Below are 16,366 nucleotides of genomic sequence, written 5' to 3'. Positions count from 1 at the left end.
ACTTGGTGAAAGTAGGTCGAAGAATTTCAATTAGAAGCGAAGTATAATTTTTAGCGACATTAATGCTTCCATACTGTTAAACTTTGTTCTCTAACCATTCTGAATACAGCAAATGAGAAGAGTTTCCAGCACGTATGGCATCTTTGGCCAAATCAAGGCACCATTTCTTTTTCAAATCACAACTGCATTCTCCAAGATTTTAATTAGGTTTCTCGTCTAAAAATAGAAATTTGAAATGTCAAGTTCAGTTTCGAATATCTGAGAGAGCGGGCAGTCAATATGACCATGTCTAGCTCCACAAATCTATTTGCACGTCTTTTCTTGGAATTTTTCTGAGCATACAAGTTCAGATCCTTATAATAAACGACGGAGGAGCTTCAGAAGGGAGTAATTTACCTGTGTGCCCCTAGAAGTATTCTTTACATTGCAAAAATACCTGTGTTAAACAATACCGCAATATAAAAAAGTAAACATATTCTTATCAGAAAAGTGTATAATAATAAGGTGCGTACACACTTGCGAGCCGAGCGGCTCGTGAGCCGCTCACACTACCATGCTCGCAAGTGTGTATGGTGTACTGAGCGTAAAGCGAGCATGTTGTGAGCCGAGCGGCTCGTGAGCCGCTCACACTACCATGCTCGCAAGTGTGTATGGTGTACTGTGCGTAAAGCGAGCATCTTGCGAGCCGAGCGGCTCGTGAGCCGCTCACACTACCATGCTCGCAAGTATGTACGGCGAGCATGTTGTGAGCCGAGCGGCTCGTGAGCCGCTCACACTACCATGCTCGCAAGTGTGTATGGTGTACTGAGCGTAAAGCGAGCATGTTGTGAGCCGAGCGGCTCGTGAGCCGCTCACACTACCATGCTCGCAAGTGTGTATGGTGTACTGAGCGTAAAGCGAGCATGTTGTGAGCCGCTCACTGCGAGCCGATTGGAGTCGGTTTTCTAGGCGAGCACAAAGGGATGTTCGCGCTCAGTGTGGACGGCCAAGGAACGTGCTCGCAAGTGTGTACGGCTACAGTGAGCATACCGCGAGCATGGCGGCCTGGTCGGATGAAGATGTGCCTACGCTAATAGACATTTATCGGACACGTTCTGTTTTATGGGACTCAAAAAAATGGGGATCACTTTTAAAATAATGTGAAAGAGGATGCATGGTGGGGATATTGGTACAACAATTGGACGACTCGCGGATGAATGTAAGAAAAACATATTTCTTTCTTGGGGTCACACCGGAGTGAAAGGAGCAAAGAAAAAAGTAGTCGCACTAATGGAAAAGCGGAGTTTCTTGCTCAGAAAACATATTTTGATGGAAACAAGGCTCAGACTGATCCTGCTCGCGCGCAAATGGCTCAAGAAGTGCTCGCGAGCCGCTCGGACATTTTAGTTTTCCACGAGCGGCAAGTGTGTACGCACCTTTAGTGGTTTAATGTTACACTGACTCTGTATTTTGGCGCTCTTGTTAAGAGAAAAGGTCAGGACTAGTGCAGTAGCGACCTTAACAAAGGTACAGGCACGGCATTTGCTAGGTATAAAAATGGAAAACCGTGAAAGGTATATTCAAGACTTCCGATGGTGAAATTCAACTTCATCCTCTCCCGAAATCCGGCTTACAGCTATGAAAAAAATATTTTCCGATAAAGTGTATCGGTACAATTGAAATGAGGATGAGTAAACCCACTTTTTTGGTGTCTTGTTGTCATGAAACCCCAAGATCCGTCAGCAACCCGATGTCGATTTTTCTTCTTTCTTTCTTAATCCGTTTACCATCCAGGGTTAGTTTTACCCTCGGACTCAGCGAAGGAGCCCACCTCTACAGCCTCAAGGGCAGAGTCCTGGAGAATGAGACTTTGGGTCGGAGGTATACAACTGGGATGGAGGACCAGTACCTCATCCAGGCGGCCTCACCTGCTATGCTGAACTAGGGCCGTGTGAGGAGATGCGAAGATTGGAAGGGGTAGACGAGGAAGAGGGAAGGAAGCGGCCGTGGCCTTAAGTTAGGTACCACCCCGGCATTTGCCTGAAGGAGAAGTGGGAAAGCGTGAAAAACCACTTCGAGGATGGCTGAGGTGGGAATCGAACCCCGCTCAAATCAGTTGACCTCCCAAGCTGAGTGGATCCAGTTCTAGCCCTCGTACAACCTTTCAAATTTCGTGGCAGAGCCGGGAAACGAACCCGGGCTTTTGGGAGTGGCAGCTAAACACACTAACCACTATACCACTAATGTCCACTTTTTGTATAAATAAAATACTTTATTCCCTTCACTCACAACGTCATTCAAAAGTAATAATCGAACTGAGATCAAACAGAACGACCGCACAGGCTCCCACCTGATCTCTAGGTGTGTAGCAAATAAATAAATAAATAAATAAATAAATAAATAAATAAATAAATAAATAAATAAATAAATAAATAAATAAATAAATAAATAAATAAATAAATAAATAAATACATAAATAAATAGCCCTTCTTTCATCCAGTTGACTGTGGATGAAATTTCCGAGTTAGTGTGTTGATTCATATCCCCCTTTTGATTTTCTGATCCCCTTTATCACTGACAGTGATCATTGTATGGCATTTTTCCTACACCCTCTATGTATGGGAGTGTGTATACCGTATGTAAGATCAACATAATCGCCAGCCTTCAGTCCAGTGTTTATAAATTGCAGAGCTTTGCACGTGGAAATATTATATGCTAATGTCGGCACATGTGTCAGCGTTAAACTGCTTTCGTACTAAATATTCTTGTGGCAGTTGGGTTGAGGATTTCAAATGCTTACTTCTCCAGGTACCCAACCATCAGTTTGTCTAGCACGTTATCATGGAACGAGGAACAATCTATTTTGCTTGTGATGATGCTTGTTGTTTAACATCTAACATCTAAGGTCATCGTCCCAAACAATCAATTTTATGTTAAGCGTATCAATAACGACAACATGCCCAAGGATGGACATGAACCAGCACCCAAGTGCGTGGTCAGGTGAAAGGCCAACCTGAGCTACGCTGACTGTCTTGAAAAGCTGAACCTTCCATCAGTGCTACATGTTCTGTACGCTCACTTGCCAGGGGCACGTCCGAATTCCTACATACAGGGTGAGTCCTCCAAGTGTTGCCGACCTTCCTGTATGCCATGTGTCGGTCAACAAGAGCACGGTCGCCACCACACTGTTCCCATGCGCCCGTTAAAAGTCCCATTGCCTTCGATGAATGAATAAACATATTTAAAAACAGAGAATGAAACTTACTCCATTAAATCAAACGTTCAAAATGATCCCCCTCAGCCTGTAGACAAGCATTGTAGCGTGTGATGATATTCCGGGCCACTCTGTGCGATTCAGCTTCATGAATCTTCAAAATTTAGTTTCGAATTGAATTCAAAAATCTACAGTACGCGAATAAGCTGTTCAACACTTATTTAAGAAGCCATGAAGCGCACTAAATCAATAAATTACTGCTGTACAAGAAGCAGTCACGTGTACGCTGTACGGAAGACTAGCTAGGCGGCTATTGCATCATCCACTCGCCCAGACAGGGCACAGCGAATAACCGGCAACTCGACTGAGGCTCGCACTGCACGTCTACACACCCCAATCATTTTACAAGTAATGCCGACCACAGATTTTAACTGGGCTTATGAGAAAACTAAACATAATACAACGTAACGCATGTAAGAACTACGTTTTGAAGTATACGGGCCGCAGGGAGCCTCCGTGGCTCAGGGGAAAGCGCGCCGGCCTGTTACTGCTGAGTTCCGTGGTTCAAATCCAGGTCAGTGCATGTGAAATTTGTGCTGGACAAAGCGGGGGCGGGGCAGGTCTTTTTCCGGGTACTGCGGTTTTCCCTGTCGTCTTTCATTCCAGGAACATTCTCCAATATAACTTAGTGTCATCGGTCAATCGTTAATCGTTGCCGCAGAGGAGTGCAACAGGCTTCGACAGTCGGCACAATTCGTATCCTCGCCGTTAGATGGGGGTTCATTCATTCCATTCGTGAGCCAGTCGAATGACTGGAAACAGGCCGAGGATTTTCATTTTCATACATTGCACTTCCAGCTATTCTTTGAAGACTACTTAGATATTAGTTAAACGGAAATTTTTTCTTCCTTTTTTTTTCAATTTGCTTTACGTCCGACCGACACGGATAGGTTTTATAGCGACGATGGGGTAGGAAAAGGCTAGTAGAGTGAAGGAAGCAGCCCCAGCATTTGCCTGGTGCGAAAATGGGAAGCCAGGGAAAACCATATTCAGGGCTGCCGCCGGTGGGGTTGGAACCAGCAATCTCCCGGATTCAAGCTTACAGCTGCGCGCCCCTATCCGCACGGCCAACTCGCCTGATAAACGGAAGCTAAATTCAGATCATACTTGTAAGTAACTTTATATTATGATGATCATTTTCATTTTGTTATGAAACCCATATTCATAATGCATACTTCTACACAATACTCCAGTACAATACAATATATGCCCCTATATCTGAGGGGTCATATTAACACGTAGTGGATAATTCTATCGATACCTTGTTCTACCGATACCTTGTTATTTGTCAATATCTGTGAACTGAACCAACTGTAAACACTTACCTCAGGTATGAAATATCACGAGATCTGAACTGGCACAGGTGAACATCCTTCTTATATATTCCCAATACCAAATAGGGTCATCAGCTAATTAGCTTGTTAAGCAAGCACCAGCCAGGCTCGCAAATTTTAATACCGATATCACATGCGGGCTTCATTACGTATCAGCAGAAACTACCGCTACATTTGTTCATTATCTCTAATTTTTCGGATGTCATTCTTCAAGCAGTCTGGTTGTCACTTGGCACAGTATGAGCAAAAATTCAAGCAAATAGGTCGATTTATTGCAAGGCATAAAATAACATAGTGAGTTTCGTTTGATTAGGTAGAAGCTATGCCTTTTAGCATTGACGAATCAACTGTGGTCGAGTAATTTTGTTATATGAATGAAAGGTTAAGATATAAAAATCGAAAGAAAAACGTTAAAACGTAATTAGGCATAACATGACACACGAGTATTTCGTTCAATCAAGTGAATAACATTCCTCAAATTACATCAAACAGAAATAAAATCACCTATCTGTATCTGGAGATGCAAATGCCCTTGTGTTTCACTTAGACCGCACCGGAAATGAGTGCCAGGTTCATTCCTTGAGACCGGGCGAGTTGGCCGTGCGCGTAGAGGCGCGCGGCTGTGAGCTTGCATCCGGGAGATAGTAGGTTCGAATCCCACTATCGGCAGCCCTGAAAATGGTTTTCCGTGGTTTCCCATTTTCACACCAGGCAAATGCTGGGGCTGTACCTTAATTAAGGCCACGGCCGCTTCCTTCCTACTCCTAGGCCTTTCCTATCCCATCGTCGCCATAAGACCTATCTGTGTCGGCGCGACGTAAAGCCCCTAGCAAGAAAAAAGCATTCCTTGAGAGACCGAGCGAGTTGGCCATGCGGTTAGGGGCGCGCAGCTGTGAGCTTGAGTTCGGGATATAGTGGATTCGAACCCCACTGTCGGTAGTCTTGAAGGTGGTTTTCCGTGGTTTCCCTTGTTCACACCAGGCAAATGCTGGAGCTGTACGGCTGCTTCCTTCCCATTCCTAGCCCTTTCCTATCCCATCGCCGCCATAAGACCTGTCTGTGTCGGTGCGACATAAATCAACTCGTAAGAAACAAATCCTGATCCTGATGACTAACGTGGCCGGGCATAGAGCTGATCACATTATACCACTTACAAGGCAAGTACATGAATTTCCCAGATAGGATCGTGATGGAATTTTCTCCAGGAATAGTCAGTATGAGAAGTGCTAGATTTCGCACTCTCTCTAAACGTGAACAGGGTTGTACAAACTTTCTCACCCTGAGGCCTGGGTGATAGCATTTTATGTACCTGAAGAGCTAACTATAATAAATGAAATATCTCATTTTATGCCTAATAACGAATTTCTTTCCGTTTTTATATTTTACCCTTTCATTCATATAATAAATTGAACTCGAATTAAATACACTTTGTTTTAGAAAACAGTTTTAAGGATTTTTTTTACTGCATTTTAGAGTTACTACTGTTTTTATACTATTTCTCTTCGGGTTTCACAAAAATAAATATAGTATGACAAATTTGTTTCGAGACGGAACAGTCTATAAAGAAACTGAATTGAATACTTAAATCTATATTTCATGTTGCTATTTTTTGTTTACTTTAATGATAATAATAACAATAGTAATAATAATAATAATAATAATAATAATAATAATAATAATAATAATAATAATACACTGACTGACAGAGCAAATGCAACACCAAGGAGGAGTGGTTCGAAAGGGATGAAAGTTGGGGAAAAAACAGAGTCGGCACGGAAGAATAATTGATGTTTATTTCAAACCGATATGCAGGTTACACAATGCGCACGGCATCGACTCAGTAGGATGTAGGACCACCGCGAGCGGCGATGCACGCAGAAACACGTCGAGGTACAGAGTCAATAAGAGTGCGGATGGTGTCCTGAGGGATGGTTCTCCATTCTCTGTCAACCATTTGCCACAGTTGGTCGTCCGTACGAGGCTGGGGCAGAGTTTGCAAACGGCGTCCAATGAGATCCCACACGTGTTCGATTGGTGAGAGATCCGGAGAGTACGCTGGCCACGGAAGCATCTGTACACCTCGTAGAGCCTGTTGGGAGATGCGAGCAGTGTGTGGGCGGGCATTATCCTGCTGAAACAGAGCATTGGGCAGCCCCTGAAGGTACGGGAGTGCCACCGGCCGCAGCACATGCTGCATGTAGCGGTGGGTATTTAACGTGCCTTGAATACGCACTAGAGGTGACGTGGAATCATACGCAATAGCGCCCCAAACCATGATGCCGCGTTGTCTAGCGGTAGGGCGCTCCACAGTTACTGTCGGATTTGACCTTTCTCCACGCCGACGCCACACTCGTCTGCGGTGACTATCACTGACAGAACAGAAGCGTGACTCATCGGAAAACACGACGTTCCGCCATTCCCTCATCCAAGTCGCTCTAGCCCGGCACCATGCCAGGCGTGCACGTATATGCTGTGGAGTCAATGGTAGTCTTCTGAGCGGACGCCGGGAGTGCAGGCCTCCTTCAACCAATCGACGGGAAATTGTTCTGGTCGATATTGGAACAGCCAGGGTGTCTTGCACATGCTGAAGAATGGCGGTTGACGTGGCGTGCGGGGCTGCCACCGCTTGGCGGCGGATGCGCCGATCCTCGCGTGCTGACGTCACTCGGGCTGCGCCTGGACCCCTCGCACGTGCCACATGTCCCTGCGCCAACCATCTTCGCCACAGGCGCTGCACCGTGGACACATGCCTATGGGTATCGACTGCGATTTGACGAAGCGACCAACCTGCCCTTCTCAGCCCGATCACCATACCCCTCGTAAAGTCGTCTGTCTGCTGGAAATGCCTCCGTTGACGGCGGCCTGGCATTCTTAGCTATACACGTGTCTTGTGGCACACGACAACACGTTCTACAATGACTGTCGGCTGAGAAATCACGGTACGAAGTGGGCCATTCGCCAACGCCGTGTCCCATTTATCGTTCGCTACGTGCGCAGCACAGCGGCGCATTTCACATCATGAGCATACCTCAGTGACGTCAGTCTACCCTGCAATTGGCATAAAGTTCTGACCACTCCTTCTTGGTGTTGCATTTGCTCTGTCAGTCAGTGTAATAATAATAATAAATGCAAAAGCAACTGGTTTTTATATATCTTATTGTCAGTTGTATTTGTAATAACAATATATCTATCTCTTGGCTTGCAGTCCTCTGTATATTGAAAATGTTGATCGGATGATAAACAAAACAAAGAAATAACTTCAGATGTATGCATAAAACTAAAATTACATTACCGTAGGCCTTCTGTACGTTCGCTTCAGAACATGATAATGAACTATCGCAACGCAGTACTGGAAACAATACCGTTTCCCTTACCAAAAACAAACAGTACATGAACAGTTTTTACTTGCTTGGAAGTCTATTTTCAGTACATTTTTAACACACATTTTGAACGTGATAAAAGTAACAAATACTGCCCAAGATTACTTTAACATAAGGGCATATTTGGGAGAGGTTAACTGATTATAACTGAAGTTATGATTCATCATAATACAAATGTGTCATGAAGGTTAGAAACGTGTCCCTTGACCCTCACATGGTCCCCTAGCTTTCCAGTAAAACGTTTATAGTGACGAAAAGATTTACGCAAGTGGTTGACAATATTTTGTCGTTTTCTACTTGCTACTAGACATGATTGCGAAAATTAGAACTTCACACTAATTTCTACTTCAACTGTGAGAGTTTTATTGATGTCCTAAGCGGGAATATCATGCACATTCCTTGTTAATGTTGAGGTTACACATAGCGGAAGCCTTTACGACCCACTTCTCCATGACTTTACTTTGCTGTTATCTGGACTTGATTTGATCCCGAACTTACACTCTTGTTTCAAGAAAGGTTTCCTGTATGTGTTATTGCATTCCTTGCTCATGGTAAGGTGGACCTCCATATAAGGTTACGAGTTATCTTGGGCCAAACACAAGCTTAAGGGATATTTAAGAGCAAAACGTTATTGGAAGGCCAAAATAATAGAGAGCTTAGTTTTGAAGATGGAATTTATTTCGAATGGGACGCAGTACTGCCGTTATGGTGTGGCGATTAGTATAATAGATTCCCTCCCGGTTTGTTCGAAATTGAATTTTTGTTGTTTTATCAGGCAAGTAAGTGGGATATTCAGATCAAAATTCGATTTCTAGCCCATATATAGAGGATTTACATCCTAGTTCTAGAGTTGCAGTGAGATGCACTCAGAGACGAGAGGGTAACCGAGGAGAGAGGAGAGTTCAAATCCACCACGTGAGATGACTACCTGAGAAATATCGTGTAGCTGATAGCTAGCGCAAGAGGGATAGTAGGTTCGAAACCCTCCACCAACACCCCTGAGGAAGGTTTTCTGAGGTTTCGCAATATTACACCAGACAAATAGAGGATCTGTACCTCACGTTAGGTCACTGTTGCTAACTCCCCAGTCCTAGCAATTTTCTATTGTTTAAACAGCTAACAAGAAATAATTACACCCACAGGAACCTTCGTTGTTCCAGAAAAGAGCACATATTCCATTCCATTGCACTGGAGGAAAGTAAGCAGGCACTGTGTGACAATGAATAACTATAGGTGAATCCTCCAGATAGCATATTACACCAGTTTCACCGACTGTCATACTCTACAATTTCTTGAATGCCGATGAAAACATTATGTCAAGCAATAACGATACGTCTTTGATCGAACACTTTAAATGTTATGTACCAGCTGATACCACACGCTTCCTTCTGACGTATTTAAAATGGCATGCTCATTATGAAGTCGTTAATGCTGCTTCGTTCTAGGGATCTGGGGCGTCATGATCAACAGCCCCGTGTTTTGTCTGATTAATGTTCTGTGTGGTATTAGTCTTGTGACTAGTTACGTATCATCATCATCATCATCATCATCATCATCATCATCATCATCATCATCATTATCATCATCATCATCATCATCATCATCATCATCATCATCATCTCCTACAGACATTGCCTTGTCGTTGCAGCTATTGATCTTTTCTCTCTGCAGTTCGTTTTATATTGCGTAATCTTGGCATTCCATGATCTCCGCTACCTCTCCTATGATTTTTCTTGCGTGGTTCTCCACTGTCCTTCAATCAATCAATCAATCAATCAATCAATCAATCAATCAATCAATCAATCAATCAATCAATCAATCAATCAATCAATCAATCAATCAATCAATCAATCAATCAATCAATCAATCAATCAATCAATCAATCAATCAATCAATCAATCAATCAATCAATCAATCAATCAATCAATCAATCAATCAATCAATCAATCAATAATCTGAATTTAGGGCTGTCGCCCAGATTGCAGATTCCCTATCAGTTGTTTACCTAGCCTTTTCTCAAACATTTTGAAAGAACTTGGGAATTCATCGAACATTTTCCTTGATAATTTATTCCAATCCCTTACTCCTTGTTCTATAATGAATATTTTCCCCAATTTCTCCTCTTGAATTCCAACTTTATATTCATACTATGATCTTTCCTACTTTTAAAAGCTCCACTCAAGTTTATTCGTCTACTTATGTCATTCAACGCCAACTCTCCACTGACGGCTCGAAACATACCTTACTCGCAAGTCTTCCCAGTCCAAAGTTTGATACATTTTCGTAACACTAATCCTTTGTCGGAAATCAACCAGAAAAAATCGTGCAGCTTTCCTTTGAATTTTATCCCAGCTCTCGTATCAAGTATCCCTGGTGAGGGTCCCATACACTGGAGCCATACTCTAACTGCGGTCTTACCAGAGACTTATACGCCCTCTCCTTTACATCCTATGTGGTATGTTACGAGCTGTCAGTGGAGAGATGGCGTGGGAGGACATCAGTAGACGAATAAGTTTGAGTGGTGTCTTTAAAAGTACTAAATACCACAACATGAAGATGAGGTTGGAAATCAACAGGACAAATTGGGGCAAATATTCGTTTATATGAAGGGGAGTTAGGGACTGGAATAACTTACCAAGGGAGATGTTCAATAAATTTCCAATTTCTTTGCAATCATTTAAGAAAAGGCTAGGAAAACAACGGATAGGGAATCTACCACCTGGACAACACTAAATGCAGATCAGTAGTGATTGATTGATTGATTGATTGATTGATTGATTGATTGATTGATTGATTGATTGATTGATTGATTGATTGATTGATTGATTGATTGATTGATTGATTGATTGATTGATTGATTGATCCTTACTACAACCCCTAAATACTCTCATAACAATGTGAGGAGATCTGTAACCTTTCTTAACAACCTTGCTAATATGATTACCCCAATGAAGATCAGTCCTTATATTAACACCTAGGTACTCACAGTGTTCCCCATGAGGTACTATCACCCCATCAACACAATAACTAAAACTGTGTGGACTTTTCCTCGTGGTGAAATATATGACTATCTGAGAAATATCGTGTAGCTGATAGCCAGCGCAAGAGAGATAGTAGGTTGTCCATCTCGCAGCATCATGGAAGACCCCCTGCAGTTACTCACAATCCTACACTCATTTACTATTCTATATAATATCATCCGCAAATAGCCTTTTCTTACTCGGTACGTTGCTTTCAAATATATTCGGCAGGAAATGGTTATGCCGGAGACTGTGACCTGATACCGATGTTTTTCTCTTCATCAGAATGAGGAAGTGAGTGGCCGAAGCCTTATAGACATACAGCCCCGGCGTTTGTCTGCTGTGAAAATGGGAAATCACGGACACCGCTTCAGGGCTTCCGACGGTGGGATTTGAGTCCATAGTTCACGAATACAGATTTACATCCTCGCGGCCCATAGCACGCAGCTAACTCGTAGGTCTGTGGTAAATATTTGTACAATTTAGGGCCAGGTTTGGGAAGGAATCACTGGAGACTGCATGTAAGTTGACGAGACAAACAACGGAGTACCCTATCCAAAGTGTCGAAGAGAAAAATTTCAATCAACTCATTTTCTCAGCTTTCCTTTGTAGGAAAAATATCGATTCCCATGCTTAACACGACGGTTTTAATCCTTCCTGGTACACCAAGGACAGAACCTGGACCAAATGTGTCTAAAATCATAACTAAGTTACACGTACAGCAATCGATGTATTTCAAACTTGTGCACTCCTCCTCAAGACTGGTTCAGCCGTGCTCAGCGGCTCACACGGTCTTCTGGGCTCAAGTTGGTGGGTTCGATCCCGATTCAGTACGGTGGTAACTGCAGGTACTCAAAAATATCAGGCCCCTGTAAGTAGATTTATTGTCACATAAACAAATGTTCTGCGGGGAATAGTGGGACATGGCTGGAGGTAGTGAGTGGTTAATGGAGAGACTTATAGACCATTAACAGCGAATACAGGATACAACCCCATCGGGCAACATTCTCGAAGGTATAAGGTATAAGTGCGCGTACAGGCCGCGGGGGTAACAGGAGGATTTGAAGATTAAGGCTACCACTGTCTGTGTCCTCGACAGTAAATAGTAAAGATAGTTTAGCAGTTTGTCCAGCAACGTTTGCTTCCACGAATTAACTGGTACTCATTTCTACTTCCCCTGTGTGTACAACTCCAGAACTGCAAGTCTCGTGTCTGAATCTCTCGACCTCCTGACGGAAAATTCAACATACGTTCTTTACCACCTCCACCCGTATATTCCATGCAAGTATGTCAGAAGTTTATCACACTGGTTTATCATACAACTGTTCGTCGTGCCCATTGAATAAAATTAACTGTTCATTGTATGCTAATGTACAAATTGATAATTACAGGGAAGGTTGAATACAGTGTACGATAAAAAAGGGATTTACTTTCTTCATTGAAAATCACAATAATAATTGGATCTAAAATAAAAATTTACTATGTCAGCATGTCATTTACACAAACCTGTAATTCTTTTGCCGATCAGTTTTATTAAAATGCAGTATTTCTCAATATTTCTGGAATAAAGTTTTATTTTAGAAAATGGACATATCCATGACGTAAATCAAATTAAAATTGCACATTCACACGGAGGTCTAGTATACCCTAGGAACATTTCAAATTCACGCCATGCGAAAGTTTCTGAAGGCTATCACATGGTGCTTCACGTACATTCTGATTATACAGTTAGTTTCCTCGCATGCTAACTGGTTTGATAGAAGGCAGTTCGAGTTTAGGAGAGATTATTCCAGTTAGGTTCAAATTATGATTCCATTAAGATATAGCAGATATTTTAGATTCATGAGATAAAATGAATTGTATCGCTATTCACATATCCAAGTTTTTTGATAGGGTAGATCAAGGGAGGCTACCGACTAAAATGAGGGCTACTGGACTTGACAAAAGAGTGGTTGAATGGGTGGCTACCTTTGTAGAAAATATAACTCTGGGAATTAGAGTAGGTGAAGCATTCATTGGTCCTGAAATGGATAAGAGAGGGCCCCCACAAGGGAATATTATTTGACCTCTATGTTTTCTTATTTATATCCCTTAGCTGACCGACGGTACTTCTAAGTACCACATTTTGAGCCTCTGTACTTATATTCTTGCCAGCACTTGTAACTAGTGTCACATAGGAATATTATGGAACTATTACCTCTTTCAGAAATTCACTAAAACGCAACCTGGCAACTCTTTATTCCATGACTACACCCGATTTCAACAGCCACGATTTACGCTCCAGAATTCCTAGGAGAATAAATATTATCAAACCGTGTAGTCTTTATCTTCTATGAGCTACAAGCAATGCTGATTGTCTTTTGTAATGATTAATAACCATCGAAACATATTATTTATTACGTGAACTCAGAAGAACCGTCGGTCTGTGGGCGACTGAACTAGTGTTGTGAAATAGAATTGCATTTTCCATTGACTTCTGTGTGTTCATTTATACTTACTGTTTGTGTAATTAATAACAACACGTATATTTCTGTCCTAGCCAATATGGCTAGTTTTCTTTCTGAAGATGAGCTTACAGATATTTTGAACTCTGAATTGGTGTTGGACAGTAACTTGCTGACTGATATAGAAGAAGATACCGAGAGTGATAATGAAATTGAAAGCAGTGTGCGTAAGCCCGATGAGAGACACAGGTTTGGTACGTTTGATACTATATTTGACTGTGAAACAAGCAGACTGTATCAAAAGATGCTGCTGGAAGATAAAGAAGCAAAATAAATCGCTACGACGGATACCACAGAAATTTCACATGTCGTATCTGAAGTACCTTCTCAAGAGGATAGTGCACTGGATGATGTTCCTGCCACAAGTACATTACGCATTGTTTCTGGTATGGCTGGTACAGCCAGCTTAGATCATCCCAGAAAGTGGAAAAACGTACAAAAATCTACTGAAATTCCGGTATATAGAAACACAACGGACATAAATCACAACATGTTTTGCCAATTGCAACATAGCATCAGATGTATTTCTTACGCTAGTTGGAGATTCATTGGAGGATATTGTGTACCAGAGTCATCTTTATGCAGTTCAAAGCAACAAAACCCTATCTATGACAAAACACGAATTATTTGTTTTCTTAGGAATAAGCATGCTTATGGGTTATCATGTTCTTCCAGCATGGAATGATTACTGGAGTGGAGCTCCAGATATCGGCGTAGCATTAATTTCAAAGTCAATGTCTCGAAATAGGTTTGATACAATCCTAAGTAACCTGCACGTGAACGACAATTCAACCGTGATAAAGTTTACAAACTGAAACCAATGATTGAACACCTAAATGAAACGTTTACCGCTGCATATGAAGGGTCACGTGAACTGAGTATTGATGAAAGCATGGTCGTGTTCAAAGGAAGATCAAGTATGAAGCTATAAATCCAAAAAAGCCAACAAAAAGAGGGTTCAAAATCTGGACTATGACTGATATGAAGGGTTATGTGAAGAAATTTCGTATCTACCAAGGAAAGGATGAAGAAATGGAAGTGGAATTTCATGATTATTCTCCTGGTGAAAGGGTAGTGTTATACCAGACTAAAAATGAATAGGGAAAGAATAGGCTGATATTCTTTGACTATTACTTCACCTCGTTATTGTTGCTAGATAAACTTAGAACTGAGAAGACGCTTGCTCGTGGGACGATCAGTGCAAATAGGAGAGGGCTTCCACAAAACCTGACGGATGACAAGAAACTTCAAAAGGGAGAATCTGATTTCCGAATTTCAAATACTGGTTTAGCGGTCTTCAAATGGAATGACACGAAATGTGTACTGCTAGCTTCTAACTACCATGGTTCAGAAATCAGCACTGTTTATAGGAAGGGGAAGGGTGGTGAAAGAAGAGAAGTGACCTGCCCTGTTTCTGTAAAGGGCTACAACTTGTACATGGGAGGAGTAGATTTTGCCGACAGGCTTCGAACTGTGTACGGCCTAAATCGTCGTTGAAAGAAATGGTGGCATCGATTGTTCTGGGGTATGCTGGAGATGGCATTTGTCAACTTCTATATTATTTTCCGTGAACAGTTCAATCAAAATGGACTGATTCTGAAAGAGTTCAGAAGAGAAGTTGCTATAGGTTTGTTGACGTACAGTGAGCCAAAACAGCGAGTGTCCAGGAAAAGAAGTTCTGAGCAGGACATATTATCTCCCATCAGGAGGCATGGGAAGAGCTACTCTGTACTCAAAGAGATGCGCCTTGGTAATCGAGGAGTTCATATCCCAATCTTTGTTCAGAAGCGAGGACGATGTGAATTGTGCAGTACGAACAAAGTTCAGTCCCGGCCTTATTGTAAATGTCGACATTTTGGAGTGTACCTATTGTGCCATTTCACAGTTCTTTATATGGACTGATCGAAACAAAATGGAGTTCAAGTTACTAAAACGTCAATGTTAGAATATCAAGCGTCAATTCGAGCTGGAATGATGACCTTTTCATCAGGCATTTACTGAAGAAACCGTACATAGAAGGCGGTGGAAAAAGAATGACGAATGCAGATTATTTGAAGCTATTATTAAAATGAAGATTTTCTTTTTATCGGGAATAAACGGCGAAGATTGACAGGAATTTTAATTCGCGGCAACACGCAACAACGTTAGCTGCATAAGTTAAATCGCTGTGCGAAATTAAACTACCTGTGAAAATAGATATCAAGATTACTACATTGATACGTCACAACAGTCCTTAGACGACGTATATTTGGCCGATACTGCCTATTTCAAACAGCTGAGAGGTTATCCAGCTGACAAGAACATTTAAAACAAGGAAACATAGAAAAATCATTTTTGCATTCTAGTCAAGAGAAATAGATACTACCTATCCCAGCTTATTTGAGACAACCTTACTGAAATAAATTGTCCCAGAGCAATACGAAGATATTGTAGGCATATTGAAACAGATATCAACCAGAAGATGACGACATTGAATAAAATGTTTTGTTATTCTGTTCCAAATGCACAAGCCTCCACCATGATGCTGTAAAAGGAAAGGATGATACTACTCGGATGATGGCAGCGCGATGCGATGTTGACAGTCCAGGATGACTAGAAGTCTTCTGAGAGGAACAAATATGTACCCAGATGCTTAAGAGAGAACCATGGAGCGATGTCCGCATATCCAATGACCAGATGCGAGACGGCAGCAGGACTCCATAAGCAAGGTTAAGTCCTCTATAAGTCGTAATTGTAAGTAAGAATTTTTCTTTTTGTGGCTATGTATTTGTCATAATTTATGACAGTGTGAATATGTGCGTAAGTGGTTATCAAAGTGAGGTTACAGGATGTAGGTATTCTTCTACCTTTAATGTCAAGTCCACATGTAGGCGTA

General features: G+C 41.9%; 1 protein-coding gene across 1 annotated transcript in view; it reads right to left on the bottom strand.

Annotated features, from left to right (window-relative positions):
• LOC136863485 (zinc carboxypeptidase-like) overlaps positions 1 to 9,599 on the bottom strand; it is a 60,648-nt gene extending 51,049 nt beyond the window's left edge. The window contains exons 1-2 of the mRNA XM_068225960.1: positions 9,493 to 9,599; positions 397 to 436 (exon numbers count right to left, since the gene is read on the bottom strand). Of these exons, the coding sequence (XP_068082061.1) occupies positions 397 to 436; positions 9,493 to 9,599 (147 nt within the window). The remainder of the gene's footprint in view (positions 1 to 396; positions 437 to 9,492) is intronic.
• Positions 9,600 to 16,366: the final 6,767 nt, after the last annotated feature.

The sequence above is a fragment of the Anabrus simplex genome, chromosome 2 (genome assembly GCF_040414725.1).
Source record: "Anabrus simplex isolate iqAnaSimp1 chromosome 2, ASM4041472v1, whole genome shotgun sequence".
Lineage (NCBI taxonomy): Eukaryota > Metazoa > Arthropoda > Insecta > Orthoptera > Tettigoniidae > Anabrus > Anabrus simplex.
The sequence above is the reverse complement of the archived record's forward strand: the minus strand, read 5'-3'. Positions and strand labels throughout refer to the sequence as shown.